This window comes from Sardina pilchardus, chromosome 2 (genome assembly GCF_963854185.1).
Source record: "Sardina pilchardus chromosome 2, fSarPil1.1, whole genome shotgun sequence".
Classification (NCBI taxonomy): domain Eukaryota; kingdom Metazoa; phylum Chordata; class Actinopteri; order Clupeiformes; family Clupeidae; genus Sardina; species Sardina pilchardus.
Genome location: NC_084995.1, coordinates 38,278,668 through 38,294,781, shown reverse-complemented (window position 1 = coordinate 38,294,781; position 16,114 = coordinate 38,278,668). Strand labels below are relative to the sequence as shown.

At 43.1% G+C, this 16,114-nt stretch overlaps 1 protein-coding gene across 2 annotated transcripts; it reads left to right on the top strand.

Annotated features, from left to right (window-relative positions):
- The first annotated feature begins 847 nt into the window (after positions 1-847).
- On the top strand, positions 848-15,717 carry LOC134102680 (BTB/POZ domain-containing protein KCTD1). 2 transcript variants are annotated; one of them, XM_062556873.1, is made up of 5 exons: positions 848-1,044; positions 8,124-8,302; positions 9,623-9,767; positions 11,345-11,650; positions 14,807-15,717. In XM_062556873.1, exons 1-5 carry the CDS (start codon positions 1,036-1,038, stop codon positions 14,963-14,965), a joined length of 798 nt encoding a protein of 265 aa, XP_062412857.1. In that variant the 5' UTR covers positions 848-1,035; the 3' UTR covers positions 14,966-15,717. The 2 variants fall into 2 exon arrangements, with proteins under 2 accessions (XP_062412857.1, XP_062412848.1); XM_062556864.1 differs by lacking the exon at positions 848-1,044 and adding an exon at positions 6,429-6,934.
- The last annotated feature ends 397 nt before the right edge of the window (positions 15,718-16,114 follow it).

Genomic DNA, 16,114 nt, shown 5'->3' with positions numbered 1-16,114 from the left:
ATAAATATATAAATAACCTATATATGTTTCAATAGGGAAGATCACTCTCAAATAGTAAAAGAACACATCATGAACATCTAAACCAAATGAAACTGGTTTGTTTAACATGCATAGCATTTTCCTTATTGCAAAATGCACGGATTGTATTGCGCTGTGCCCTTTGCTATCAGTATCCCGCAGTTTGAAACTAAAAGCTTGGGAGGGAAGCGCCTCAATTTTCTTGAAATTATGCATGGTTGAACATTTGAAATGAGCTCTCGTATGTGCCCCGGGCGCTGATTCAGACTTGATTGGGGCAAACCAGGCTGCAAGTGCTTATTTATATAACAACGTCATTCTGGAGGTTGGCCATAGGGAGGAGAGGGAAAGTGCGAGAGAAAAATAGTGTCATTTTTTCCCTTAAAGCATACATCCATTGATTAAAGTTGATTGAAATCAACAAGTTCCAGCATCTCATGATGTGCTTCTTGTGTGAAAGTACACCAACACGTTGTACTTAAAAAGTGCCATTAAAAAATCAAAAGATCAGACCTAACCAACAATCTATATAATTATCATCATCTGCTGCCTTTCCTTTTTGGCAAAGAAACACACATCCATTTGCAAAAACTGCCCGCGGGAAAATTACATCAAAACTAATCATAACGATTAAAATCAGCTTTTCGGTGGAAGAGTGCAATGGATAAGTTGAGAGGAGTGAGGCTGTTTGTGCCGAAAAAATATCTGGATCTTTTTACACAATTGTATGATTAAAAATATAAATACAAGATAGTAGGCCGATGCTCTGCTGCGATGTTCTGTTCTTTCACCGGGAGTTTTATTTTGCAGATTGGTTTAGACTGGGCTAGAGACATGAGCTAATTGTATCCTGATCTTTGCCTTGAGGGGTTTCGAAGCCCTGGAGCAAGTATTCTCTGTATTTTGTTCTGTCTACCTTAGCCAAGCTATTGCATTTCTCTCTGGTGTAGCAAGGGAGGCAGATCGCAAGCGAAATCGGAAGGAATAGGTTCTCAAAAAGCAACTTTATGTTCATCAATGTTTCAGGTAAGCGCGGATTTATTTGCTTTGCTATTATTTCCGACGCTTGGTTTGACTAGGACATTCAGGGCGCAGTCGCTTTTACGCATGTGCCAGGCGATGAGCGCCACAGTTCCAACAAAAATATTTAACCACTTCCTGGATATTGTTCGGTGTTTTCTTCTATATCTGTATTTCAAGCTAGTGTCGCGACTGAAACGCATGATCACTGGATTCGTTAGCTTTCTTTACTCGACCTTCACGGAGAAAACTAAGCTAGCCATCGTCACGCTTCTGGCGTGTTGCTAAAGCTCCGTGGAACTCATTAACAGAGGTTCCGCGTCTGTTTGTCATACGTTTTAACACATCACATCTACACATTTCGAGTGAGGTTCTTTTTAGTTCCTGGCTCTTCTAAACCAGTTCCATTTCCTGAGTGCCCCAGATCCGCTAATGAAAGACGCCATTGTGGAGTAATTTGCCGGAGGGGTTTTCTTATTTTGTAAGACAGGAGGTACCTATTCTACACACGTCAGTGCCAATTTCATGAATCATCTCTTTGTACTCACCATCATTTTGCAACGGGAGCCCACTCTTTGAAAATTACAAATGAAATGTTGCTTTCTTTTGCTCACTGTTTGGCGTCTAAAACTCGTTACACATCAGCCATCACCGACACTGACGCGGCGCCGCAAACGATCGGTCTACCAAAAGTCAGACATGGCATGCAACCTATTTGGACATCCTTCGTTTGGAAGTTGGGCAATCGTACGGAATGGCTTGTGTTCATTTACTTCTAAATGTGTAGTTGCATCCTGTGCGACTTTCCCTGTTTTCTGACTGCCCTATAATGCGTCTGAGTCACTCACGGTTGGGAAACTCTTTCGCCCATAGTAGGCTACTTAACCTACCAATGCCACACCTGGCTCATCGTTGCGTCCCAATCGGCTCCTAACCATGCCACACTCTTCGCGATACAAACGATGTGATACGTAGCCCACAGCCAGGGCTGGACTGGGACCAAAAAACGGCCCGGGCATTTTTGGCCATAGTGGCCCACCATGATAATTTACACGATAAAACATATGTGCACACTGTTTTGTTTGTAAAAAATAAGCATGAAAAAAAATATTAATTATTATACTCTCTCTCTCTCTCTCTCACACACACACACACACACACACACACACACACACACACACACACACACACACACACACGCGCGCGCACGCACCCACTAGAGTGACCTTTAAACCAGCAAGGATGAGGTTGTGCACAAAACTCATGCTATTAAATACTTCACTAAATAAAACCTGCTATAATTTATGTTGAGGATTTGCACAGTTTTAGCCAACAATTCACCTTGATACTATTTAGTGAAGATGTACAGTATAGGCGTCTGACTGCATGAATGTGTGTATGGGTGTCTGCTTGTCTGCGCAAAGAAATTTGATAGTTTACTTGTTGTAGGCTACTGCGTCAAGATTGACAACAATTTCGACCAATCGTGACTGTCTTAAGATTTCAGAAGGTTGATGGCGAGCCGACAACTCGTTAATTTGATGGGTATCGCAATTGAAATGCATGCGAGAGGGGTAGGCCTACACAGAAACCACACAAAAAGACGCGCTCACACTATAAAACTTTGTTTTGCTTAACTGGGTGCTGAATCCTACATAGTAGGCAGGTTAATGCATCTAAGCAAGAGGAAGCAGCAGTCGCAGATTTCAAACTTTTAATTGTTCGTTGTGCGCCCAAACAGTTCAGCCAACATTTCGGCTACTTCTTACCTGGCTCACAGTAGCTATTCTGACCTCCTCCTCCTCAATCTGTCCCTGCTGGGTCACGTCTCTCACCTCTTCCTCCTCCTCCGAATCAATTTGAATAGCTACTCCTTCCTCTGTGTAACTACTCTGTTGCACACTCGCATGTGCCTCTCTGAAGCCTGTGCACTCGGTGCTGCTTCTGCACTGCTGTAATGTCGACGGCCCTGTTTGAACTTGTGGTGGCAAACATTTCTGTAATTTTAGCACATTTTTGCTGCATCCACTTGTAGGCTTTTGCCTTTTATCTCGCAACTTCTCTGCGCCCCCCTTGCGCTTTTGTGGTTTGTCTTTGTACATTTTCATATACGGACGGTCTCAAACTCCGGTCGAACTCCAAGAGGGAGATGAGGCCGGGGGGGAGACAGGGAGGGGCCTGAGATTTCATTGGACTAGCTCAATGTCCATTAAGGCAGTCAACCAATGGGCCGCGATTCGCTACCGTTGCGGCCGTACGCTATATAAATGAGCTTAATATTTGTTTTATAATTATGAAATTATGACAGCCTCGGCCCAATATATGCGTCGGCCCACCGGGCATTGCCCGGTATGCCCTATGGCCAGTCCATGCCTGCCCACAGCCCATTAGACCCTCAAGGCTTTGGAAAGCAGGCTATGTCTGGCCAAATATGTACATATTGGACATTTCCAACAGTAATTTAAAGGCATTCCAATGAAGTGGTTTTAGTGTCATTGTAGTAAGTTTCGTGAACCATCTATAGCTCACTGGCAAAGAGGACTCACAACCCCTTAAAATCAGAATATAGTTTTGACGTGGTTATGGTGATAAAATGCATGTGTTAACTTTTTGAGATGCTATGAGATGTCTTATGTGGCTGATAGGGCAGTTCGGGACACACTGCATTGAAGATGCCTCTATTGAAAGATGCCTCAATGAAATCTCACATTCCAGCAGGGAATATTATCGGCTACACCAGAGCTATTCCATCAGATGAGTGGATTATTACAGTGTACCTCTATCTCCATTTCAACAGGCTGTCATCTTGAAAATATGTAGCCATTTCATCCGTAGTGTTCCTTACAGTTTGGAATCTAGTGATAAGCTTAAATGAATCCTAGTTTGCATTAGAGGTTTACGGTCATTATAAATATTGAAATAAGCATAATTCATACTTTTTGTTAACGTGAGGGAAGATGACCATACATTAAGGCCCATGCTTTCATGTGTTCATTCTGAAAGTTAAGTTATGCATGCTCCAATGCTGGGTCATATACAGTACATTACATGGACTCAGTGACACCCAGATAGTTTAAAGCAGACTTAGATTCAAATTTAGTTCATAACCATCTGTAATCAAGGGAGTGAGTCAAGCCCAAACCAGGTCCAGATGTGTTGGACTATTCTGACACAGGGAAGTAGTCACCACAATCAAAATCAAAGGAATATTAGTCATTTGTTTGGGTGGCATGTTTGCCTGGCTTAAGTAAACAGACCGAGGTTATATTTTGTTTTGGAACAGATGATGGTCAGTAACTTTAGAGTTAAGGTTGTACTGTACTTTGTAGCATAGTGCATGATGAAAACCGCAACAGGTTAGTATGATTTCAACTGGTGTTTGAATCATACTGTACACACATTGCTACTCAATACTGAGGCACTTTTTAAAACCTGTAATATGCGGAGACTTTCATGTAATCATAAAGCCAATCTTTTTTTAAAGATTGTGGGATGAATTTCCATTTGCATTTTAAGGTACCTATAAGGTGTGTGTGTGTGAGTGTGTGTGTGTGTGTGTGTGTGTGTGTGTGTGTGTGTGTGTTGCGGGAGTCATACAATACCTCAAATCAGGTCCTTCATTAAAAAAAGGTTGGGATTTTGGTGTCTGTGTCTGTTGTGTGTTGCATTGCTGTGTGCCTCAGGGTCCTTATCTCAAACACTGCCCACACACACAGACACACACACACCTTAATGATAACGGTCATGACGCCCGCTGCCTTGGCACATTAGCCCCCCGCCTGCAGATGACAAGCCTTTTAGGGTGGCCCGTTTCATAGTGCAGCTTGTTCCGTGTCTATTTTTTTCCCCTTCCTCTTCTTCTTCGTCTTCTTCTTCTTCTTCCTCACTTTTGCTGGCTGGATTCAGTCACACATTCAAACACACAGACACACACATTCACTCGCTCTCCTGCTCACTCACTCACTCACTCACTCACAAGCGCACACCATCTCTCTGCAAATTAGTCAGGGAACAAATTACCTGCATTCGGAGTGTGATCCCACGCACTCCTCCATCTGCCTCACACAGGTCCCCCCTTTTGAAGAGCCGCGCGGCGCCCCGCGGGCCCCCTGGCTCCTGCCACTGATCCTGGAGTTGAATTTTTAAAACTATGCATGGATTCTGCCTCGGCTCTTATCAGCTCAGGCACAAACGGCATGCAAATCAGGCTGGGATTGCTCACCACCACCACCACAGCCCGCCGCCACCACGAAGACCAGCAGCACTCAAAGGCAGGCTTAATTGCTAATTGAGTATCTAGGTGTGAAACCGACACCTCCAACTTAGAAGTGAAACATGGATGTTTTTTTTTTTTAAAAAAAAAAGCCGGGTTGCTTTTGTGACACACTCGGTAATAATTTATTCACAGCCCTCTTCTGGGCTCATGGGTGCGTTTTCTCTCAGATGTTTCAGGGAAAGGGAGGCAGTAGGAGTTTGACTGGTCTACGTTTCAGGGTTATTCCTGAGGATGCTGGGTTTAGAGTTGCTTTCAGCAGTACATTCTCCAAGAACAGGTTCCGCCTACATGTGTCTCATAAAGAAGCTGAAACAGTTTATCCTAGGTTTCTCAGAAATATGCACATTTTAGTGAAGGGTATTTATTTCATATAGAGACTCAAAATATTTAGTCTATTCTGAAGGCAGTGTTTTGTGGAATAGAGCTCGCCTATGAGGTCATGGCAATCAGACCTGTCTTCTGACATGTTTATGCAAAATCAGTAATAATAGAAATAATTGTTTGATTTGAATAGAACCCAATCACATTTAAACTATTATGTCCAGTTCTAGCTTTGAAATGCATTCTGTGGACCCCATAACCCCATTTAAGATTATGAATAATTATTTGCAGGCATAGTTCACTGAGGCTGTGGCTATTTTCTACAAGCAAAATGCCTGTCTGCACACTCTGCCCAAGCTTATATGGAAACCAAAAGGAAAATGGGGGAGTTTGCTGTATAGAGAAGGTCACTAGTACCCTGAGGGTATTTGGATAATGTAGAGATTTCTGGATTAGCAACAGGAGGTGGGTTTTATTCACAAAGTTACTATCAGACTATGTTGTAGCCTACAGTTTTATCCACTATGTACTGTGGCTTAAATACTTGTAATGTTATTCCCTCCGCACAGCTACAGTTTTGCCGCATTGCCTTAAACGCTGACAATATGTGGCAAATACCCCGGGCAATCATTTGAAATATGCTCCATTCATTGTGCTGGGAAATGTGCACGCCTTCTGATGTGCTCTACTCGAAAGTGTGGATCTTCACCTGAAGCTGTTCCTGTGCGTTAGACAGAGGAAAGCGCTTGAGAGCTGGAGGTGAAACAACGAACTCACGATGAAGAACCACAAATGTATATAGATATTAGACGCGTGCGTAATGAGGACAGATGCAGGAATTTTAAACAAAGAAGGATAACATTATGGGACAGGACTTTTACGATACCTTTCCGTAATATTCTTTCGAAATTTTCCTCGGGCAGTTTCTGAAGCCTTATCATTAGACGAAAAGGGTGGTTCACAGTGGATAACATTTCGCTGTAAGGAACCCGTTTTAGTTAATCTTATCTGTCCCATTTAGTAGGCTACTGTCGCTGTTACACCGAAGGATGGTGAGGCTATACACGAGGAAACCGATCTGTCTTTGAGTCGACTGCAACTCTTATGGATTTGATGGTTATCATGGACTTAACGAATCATAAAACGAAGACCCGACCACCCTCTTTACCTTTCTTGGATGGTACTGGACAGGCTGTAGCCAAAAGACTCCGTCCGACAGAATACAGAGATTCCGCGATTGTGATATCCATGAGTGACGGTGCCCTCCCACGTGAACAATCTGCCCCTTTGACAGTGCAGGTAATTGATATTCTTAGGTAGCCTATACAAGGAAAACACGAGCCTTTTAATCATGATGTGTGAAAGAAGAGTATGATGAGCGTTGTGGTCGGAAGTTATTTTTCCCAACTTTGCCTCCAGTAGACTGAAGGACTCATTCGTTAAGGGATGGTGTGACGAATCTGGAACAGCTGTTTACTATTTGTAGTACTGAGATATCTATTCTCGCGGTAGTCTATTACGAAAAGTGTACATTTGCTAAGTTTCTAAATATTTGGGATTACTAGAACTTCCAGTTTACTCGTTATTGCATCGCCGAACTGGATATAATAATATAAGTAAATATCCCCAGATTCCGTTAAAAAATCTCTGACCACGTAGGTTACGGTTGCAATCCACCTTCTTCTTGTTTGTAAAACTGAGTAAAAATCACCCGCCTTTTCCTAAATCTTCTCGTGTTCTAATCATCTACCAGACTAGGCTACTTAGCCAAAACAGTGTGGTCCATACCACGGCTAGGTTTTTCCAAAAAGTTATTCTTGTGTGCACAGCACACAGCATTTTCATCGCATGAGGCAATTTCAAGGGAGAACAGAGGATATACCAGTATAATCTGAATTGATAGCAGGTTGACCAGAAAGTTGTGCCCTGTGCATTGTGATAGTATCCTGTATTTAATCTCCTGTCAAATGAGCAAATGTATAGTCAAACATCCCCATGACTTTTCTGACAAATGTTTTTTGTTACCCACTGACTTACAGTATGTGGGCTTAATGCATATTTTACAGATTTAATTTGAAAGCCAAGTATATATTTTTTCCCCCTTCTGATTGACACACTAAGGTGTCCTTGTTTCAGAGTTGGTAATAAGGGCACACATGGGCAGCCTGATGCTGCTGCTGATGCTGCTGCCACCTACACTAAATGCTACACTGAATTTGCTTCTTTTCTCTCTTTGTTACCGTCACATCTTTTTAATGTCATGGGACATTTACAATGTATACATTTCAATGAAAAGTGGCCACCAGTTCAAACAAAGCATATCAGAACAATGTTTTTTTTTTTTTTTTTTTTATGAAATGGAACTACATACCAACAAAGTCATGCTAGTGTGACATCATGATATGTGTAGTCCAGTAACATGAATATAGCCATATAATCCTTTCTGTGACTTGCTGACCTTATAAAGCTTGTTTGTTGTCTTTGACAGGATAACAGGTCCAACATGTCCAGACCCATGATTACCAGATCGCCAGCCTCGCCACTGAGTAACCAGGGCATCCCCGCTCCTGCCCAGCTCACCAAGTCCAACGCACCAGTGCACATCGACGTCGGTGGCCACATGTACACCAGCAGTCTGGCCACGTTAACGAAATTCCCCGAGTCCAGGTGAGCATTGCCCCGAGAAGGGACTCATACAGAGGGCCTTATTCACATTACACATCTTGTCACAGCAACCAGTATGGTTGTTGAAAATAGATTTTAGTTATTGCTCATAAAAGTGATAATTACTGGGATCTTTTACGCTGTATTTCACTGACAAGCGCCACAACTGACAATAGCTTTTGTTTCACAGTCCATGTCTGCAGTGTGCAGCACCCCAAGCAGTTTTGGCTGGACACTGTTTTGAAGGACATGGCATGATTCAGAAAGTGAAATAGATCTAATGTAGCCCCTTGTCTGTCTTGGTCATCTTTATTAGGTCTGTGACCGCTGACTGTCATCCTCCATGACAGAACTGATGAATGTCAAAGTGTGTCTCTGTGAGTGGGACGAAGTGCATGATGGATACAGTCTTCGGATCCCCTCTTATTAACCCAAACCTGTCTCGGCAAACACTCCTCTTAGTTCCCTAAACTTAGGCCAACTTATTTGTGTTTAGCACAAATTGACAGTCCCTGCCAGATAGTAGTAGGCAGCACTATGTCTGACAGATTATGCTCCACAGATAGGCTCATTGGAAATGTAAAATCGTGTGTTTTTTCCCCCCCTCATTGCTTCCGATATGCACTTTTTGTGTGTGCGTGTGGGTGACTGTCAACTGCATGTTGGCAGTGCTCCACTCATTGCCTGACTTTCCTCAGTCATATCCCCTACTACTTATCCCACAGCTGAATAAATCATGTCTTTTGAAATGTATTTATGTTAAACAAATTTCATCATCGTTGCATCACGGCCCTGCTAACTTTCTAAACAGCAAAAATTCCCAGGCTTTTTTTATTTTATTTTTTTATTTATTTATTTTTAGATGCCTTCTGTTACTCTGACTGTTTTTGGTAGTTAAACTGCTGAACACAGAGCCCAGACAAAGGCAGTTCTGTCACACTGACAGATGCCCCAGAAGCAGTACAGGTCCAAAGGGTATGGGGGCCATCTGGAGATGAAGGGCCACGCTGTCCCCTCAGGCTGGGCCCCTGGAGCACTCTGCCCTGGGGGCCCAACCTCCACCAGATGGCCCCAACCTCTGTGTCTGACCAGGGGTTTAATCCACAATTTCTGTAATAATTTATTTATTGTTCAGTTCTGTTTTTCATTGTTATTGTCTGAGTGGGTGTACAAGCGAGGGAGTTCAGCCAGGCTTGCTGTCGCTTTTGGTGCCACATGTTTGCCTCATATTGCATCTTCCTCATTCTTTCTCGCTCTCTCTCTCCCTCTCTCTCCTTCTCTCTTTCTTTCGCTCACTCTTTCTCTCACTGTCTCTGCGAACAGAATTGGCCGTCTCTTTGATGGCACAGAGCCCATTGTCCTGGACAGCCTCAAGCAGCACTACTTCATTGACAGGGATGGTCACATGTTCCGCTACATCCTCAACTTCCTCAGGACCTCAAAGCTCCTCATCCCAGATGACTTCAAAGTGAGTGTCTGACTCAATTCAGAATGTCGTGCGCAAGGTTTATGGAAAGGATGAGGGTTTTTTTTTTTTTTTTTACTTTCTCATTTGGTCCAGAATTTGGCCATCTCCAATTAGGTTTGTTGCAGTGGGCAGAGCAGCGGAAATGTTTACTTTCTCATGAAGCGCTCACCACTTTTCTGACATTTCCTTGAGTTCACGGGAGTCACACATGTCAAATAGCATTAGTCATCTAGCTTCAGTGCATACCAAACCTAGGATTCAGGAGAATAAACACACACAGACAGGAATTATGAACATAATATTCATGGTGATTATGCCTGTGCAGCACGTATTAAAGCTGTTCCACATGAAGCCGCTGCTGGGTTTAAGATTATAGCCATTCAGGGTCTGGCATATATGAAGCGTTTTAGGTCACATGAGTTCATTGTGTTCTTTGTGTACATTGATTGTTAAATATGCAACTAAATGCCATTTTCCTCAGGGTTGGGAGTTTATCCCAGTGGTTTAGGTGCCAGAGCTGAAACAAACCGTAGGGTTGATCCCCCCCACAAGAACACCAAATACTAGACTTGTATGCTGGGGGTTAGACATCCAAGGTCCTTGAAAGAGTCATCGCCATTGGGCCATTGAGCAAGATCCCCAAACTGCTCTAGGGGTTTTCACCCTCATTGGCTGCACCCTACTTAGAAACTTGCCTGTCTGCCTTGCCCCCCCCCTCCCCCCCAGGGGATCACTGCACAGTGAAATGGGGGTTTAGTTGACATGCCCTATTTTTTTGACATGAGAAAATATCCAATGTAAAATAAAAGTCATAATCTAATAGTGGAGATCAGTATGCTCCGCTGTTTTGTGGAAAATGTTTTATTTTTAGCCTGGTCTCTCAGTGTGAGCATTTGCATTCCTGCTTGCTAGCTCCTACATGTCGTTTAGCTGTTAATTACAAACTTGCCCCGAGAGCAAACAAATAATCACATTATCTGATGGACTGTCCACTGGGTGACTCAATCTGCGCTTAAAGTATGTCAGATAAAACTAGCAAAGACAAAAGACTGGCTGGAGTTCAGTGTGAGGCCACGGTCGCTCTCTCAGACAGTCTGAAACAATCATGGCCAGGTGCTTTCTATTCCATCAATTTGTTAAAGAAAACGGCATTCTTGCTTTGGAATTTAGCATCAAATTGAATTAAAGCCCTTAAAAGTGGGGACAGATGATTTAGGACTGGTGAGATGACATGCTGTTATATTATCTCTCTCTCTTTCTCTTTTCCCCTCTCCCTCTCCTTCTCACTCTATCCCATCCCTCTCCTTCTCTCTCTCTTTCTTTCTTTGCCTCTCTATCCCTCTCCTTCTCTCTCTCTTCCTCTCCTTCTCACTCTATCCCTATATCCCTCTCCTTCTCTTTCTCTCTCTTTCTTTGCCTCTCTATCCCTCTCCTTCTCTCTCTCTCTCTCTCTCCTCCTCTCCTTATCTCTATATCCCTCTCTCTATCTCTCTCTCTCTCTTCCTCTCCTTCTCTCTCTCTCTTCCTCTCCTTCTCTCTATCCCTCTCTCTCTCTCTCTCTCTGTGCTGCTGTATAGGACTACAGTCTGCTGTACGAGGAGGCCCGGTATTTCCAGCTGCAGCCCCTGCTGGCCGAGCTGGAGCGCTGGCGCCAGGACAAGGAGCTGAGCCGGGTGTCGCGTCCGTGCGAGTGCCTGGTGGTGCGCGTGGCGCCGGACCTCGGCGAGCGGATCACGCTGAGCGGGGACAAGGCCCTCATCGAGGACATCTTCCCCGAGATCGGAGACGTCATGTGCAACTCCGTCAACGCTGGCTGGAACCACGACTCCACTCACGTCATCCGCTTCCCCCTCAATGGCTATTGTCACCTCAACTCTGTTCAGGTGAGCAGAAGGGGGCATTTAGTGTGTGTGTGTGTGTGTGTGTGTGTGTGTGTGTGTCATGAGGGGAGGGGGCATTACTATTATATTACTGTATATTTGATTCAGTGCAACTCACATATACCCATAGAATATATTAAAGGAAGGGAGAATATATTTAAGTTATACATTGACACTTACTTCCTGTAGGGCTTGGGGTTTCAAGATGGTACTGCACTTGAAAACCAGAGAATATTGCACCTCATGCCTGTAGGATCCTATATCAGAGGTGGTATCACCTGAGACAATGTGCTCATGAATTTTCATTTGAATGAACATGTTTGCGCGTTTGCAACACGCCATAAAGCAAATTGCAACATACTTCTTCAGCATCATGAGGATCAGCATGAGGTTTTGTAATGTTATCGTTATTATGTTATTAAGCTGTTTTTTGAGTAGCATTCACATTGTCTTCGGTACAAGATAACAAAGGGGAATATGGCAAATACACCTGAAGGTGTTGAAGATGAGAGTAGGGAGAAGTCTTGAATCGTACGAGTGAGATGCCTGGCACACCCCAAGCTATTTTTTTTCAGCTGAGCTTTCGGACTTTTTTTGGACCTGAGTGTGCAGACTTCTTTCTGCTTTGACACATCCTCAATTACCCAGCAACACATAATAAGCTCGGGGCATTTTCTTTCCTGACCGCTGTGATTTTTAAATGAATCTCACACTTTGTCAATATCTGTTTGAAATTCACCACAGAGTCAAACATGCGCTATTCTTTCCCGAGAAACTTTCTTTCTTTCTTTTTTTTTTTTTCAATCAAGTTTGTACAGGAATGATATATTTTAACACAAAAACAGACACGCTCGCACACGCACTCGCACACAAACACGGAGATGCTCCTTGGTGTTATGAGAGTGCACTCCCTGGCAGGTAGTCCGCAGGCAGGGCCCATAATCCTGTTTGGTTATTAAAGCGAGCCCGCAGTGGGTGCTGTATCTGCGCCTAATGGAGGCTGTGTGTGTGTGTGTGTGTGTGTGTGTGTGTGTGTGTGTGTGTGTGTGTGCGCGTGTGTGTGTGTGTGCTGGGGGAGAGTAGAGGAGATGGGATGGGGCTGGGGCTGGGGGTGGGGTGGGGTGGGGGCCGCCAGCAGAGTGAGACCTTTGTAGTTTTGGCGGGGGCTCAGGCCCGGGGCGCTGGGGGGACGTGCTGGGGATCTGTGCTGCCAAGTGGCACAGAGAGAAGCCTCAGCGCTCCCTGGGGGCGCTTTGATGGAATGCGATGATCCCACTGCCCCCCGGACACGTCTGTGGATGTCTGCGAGGCTGCAGAACGAGGGACAAGCTCGTATGCATGCACAAACACACACACACACAGGCTCGTGCATGTGTGCGTGCACTCGCACGTGGGCGTACACACACACACGCACGCGCACACACACATTCTCTCTGTTTCTCTTTACCTCTCTTCACTCTCTCTCTCAAAAAAGACATTTACATTTATCACAGCCAAACACAGTTTGGGTGTGTTTGTTGTGACAGTGAGAGATGGAGGAGAGTTGGGTGGGAATGTAAATTTTCTTACACTGCATTTCATCAGTTTGTCTGCTGGATACTGAAACCATGTTGAAAATTAGGTCTGTATAAAGGAGAAATTTGTCTCCTGCAAGAAGTCATAAGTTCTTCAGGGAATGTTTTTGGTTTTAATGCACAAATGTCAATTAGAGAAATATCTCGAAGGGACATATTATAGCAGTAACTCAAAGAGACACACAGTATACAACTCTACTACAAGGCTCATCGAGTTACAGGTTTTCTGCACAACGTGAGTGTTTCCATTCAGGTAGTTTCCACCTGTGGTCTATAACGATAGGTTTCCACACAGCAAAACACCTCATGAATTTCACCCAACAAAATTTCACCTCTGGGGTGTGGATGGCGAAACAGTAGGCTTGTGGTTGCAAGTGGTGCCAACCAAGCTAATTAGGCTATCAGCTAGCTCAAAAGTTGAGTTGCTTAAAGGGACACTTCACCGATTAGCATTAAGCTTTGTATCTTCAGAAAGTTTTTGAATGGTCGTGCATCATTCCCTCAGTTTGCCTTAAGATTGTGGAAATACGGATTTCAATGTTGGACGTCCTGCTGTCAATGATGTAAAAATCGTCATTTTACACCATTGAAAGCAGGAAGTCCTATTCATGGGTTTCATTGAAATCCATATTTCTCTCATCTCAAGGCAAACTGAGGGAATGATGCACGACCATTCAAAAACATGACTGGTTTTCTAAAGATACAAAGCTTAATGCTAATCGGTGAAGTGTCCCTTTAAAGGATCACGCCACCGTTTCGTGAAATTCGTTTTTCACCATCTCCCATAGAGTTCAATAAGTAAGCAAAAACAATATTGTTTCCGTGCATGTATTGTCTTAGTCTGGCATCGCCCCCATAGCTTAGCTTAGCATAGTGAATGGAACATCTTGTTGCCGCATAGCATGTCGAGTAAAAGTGAGTTAACCAAAAACAAAATTAATCTTTACAGTAATTTCCTGTGTATTAGCCGCATTGTGTATAAGCCAAAGGACAGTGTTTTATGCAAGTTAAAATAAACTAAACCATATTAATACCATAGTAACTTCTACCGTATTAACCTCATAGCTGAAGATATTTAGCAAAATCTATGTATAAGCTGTGGCTAATAGTTGGGAAATTACGGTAATTCCTTCTTGTGGCCTGTGTCACAACAAGTACAAATGGCAATGCAGATTAAGATGAGGCAATTTCCTAGGCAGATATTGACTGGGGACTATGGGCGAGGTACAGGCGAAGCACTTCTATTTGGGTGCAGAGATATCACGCAACATGTAAGTACCTTGTCTCACTCGCCAAGGCACAGGCAGTCTCAGCGGATTGTCAAGGGGTGCTTCGCCCCAGTATAGTCCCAAATCAATACTTGCCAAGGAAATCATGACAATGCATGCATGGAGACAAAAAATGCTTTTGCTCAATTATCTAACTCCAGCAGAGACGATGAACTACCCAGTTTCATAAAATGGTGGTGTGTTCCTTTAATGAAGATATACAGGGAAATTTGCTACAATGAAAACGAGGCGTATAAGGGCTCATTGGCACACATCTTACTTGAGTTGTATGTGTGTGTGTGTGTGTGTGTGTTTAGGTTTTGGAGCGGCTGCAGCAGCGAGGGTTCGAGATCTCAGGCTCGTGCGGTGGTGGCGTGGACTCCTCCCAGTTCAGCGAGTACGTGCTGAAGAGGGAGCTGAGGCGGGCCCAGAGAGGCCTCCAGACCAACAGGATAAAACAGGAGCAGCTGGACTAAAGACCTCCCGGCAACAGGGGGCGCCAGACATTTCAACTACCGCTGAAGCACAGACACTTCCTGTGTGATAGGTTTTTTTTCTTTACTTCTTTTTTTTTACGTATATAAGAAAAAAAAAAGAAAAAAGTGCAACTGAATTTTTTTGCCACAAGAAGATACAGAACATTTGATGACTTTTTTAAATCATCAATTTCCTTGTGACTTTCCCTTGAAGACGAAATAAAAGTCCCCAGATGAAGTTTGTTTTAAAACTTTGATGCTACAGTATGAAAAAATAAGAAATCTATGTATATAAAGGCCAAACTGTTCAAATACGATAAAAAAATGAAGTTTGTTATTACCACTGCTATTTTATTATTACAGTACATGCAACATTCCACAGAGTGAAGTCAGAAGAGTTTTGCAAGAATTCTCTCTCCGTGTATGTGATCTCTATGTTTTCCATGTTGTTTTTTAGGCAGTTTGTCCATTGTTTTTTTTCTTCTGGACAAGTAAAATGCAAAAATGAAAACAGTTGAAGTATGTAAAGATAGCTCAAAGAACTTTTATGGACAAATCTCACAGTATGCCAGGATGTCATGGCACATTCTCCACTCATTAAAATAAAAATGAATAAATAAATTATGTTAATCCGATTATCTCTTTGTCTGAGAGTACACATTTCACTAGGAAATATCAATATCTAACTTCTCTCTGTGTTATTGCATACAAATATGATACTGTGTTTATTTTTAGGTTGAATATGGCTCTGACATATTCATGGTTGAGATGTCTGACCACTCTAGTTACATCATAAAGCCACAAACAACATCCCTTGGAGGATGCTATTGCAGTGTTGGATTTGATTTATATTTAGACCTTAGCATTGTTTGTTTCATTGTTTCATGGATTCCTCAATGTGTTTGAAGCAGACATGCACACTTTCATTGAAATGAAAACAAGTTTGTGGACATCTGAAAATCATTATGCCATTTTGAATTGCAATTTGGATTACAGATAACAACACTAGTCTCATGGTTATGTTTCAGAGTGTGGCCCAGTTGATTGTGCTGAAGAACATTGTTTTATGTATTCTATGCCCTGGTACCACAATTTCATAAATACATCAATATACAGAGACGTTGTATAGTTAGCTGTTTTGGATGAGAG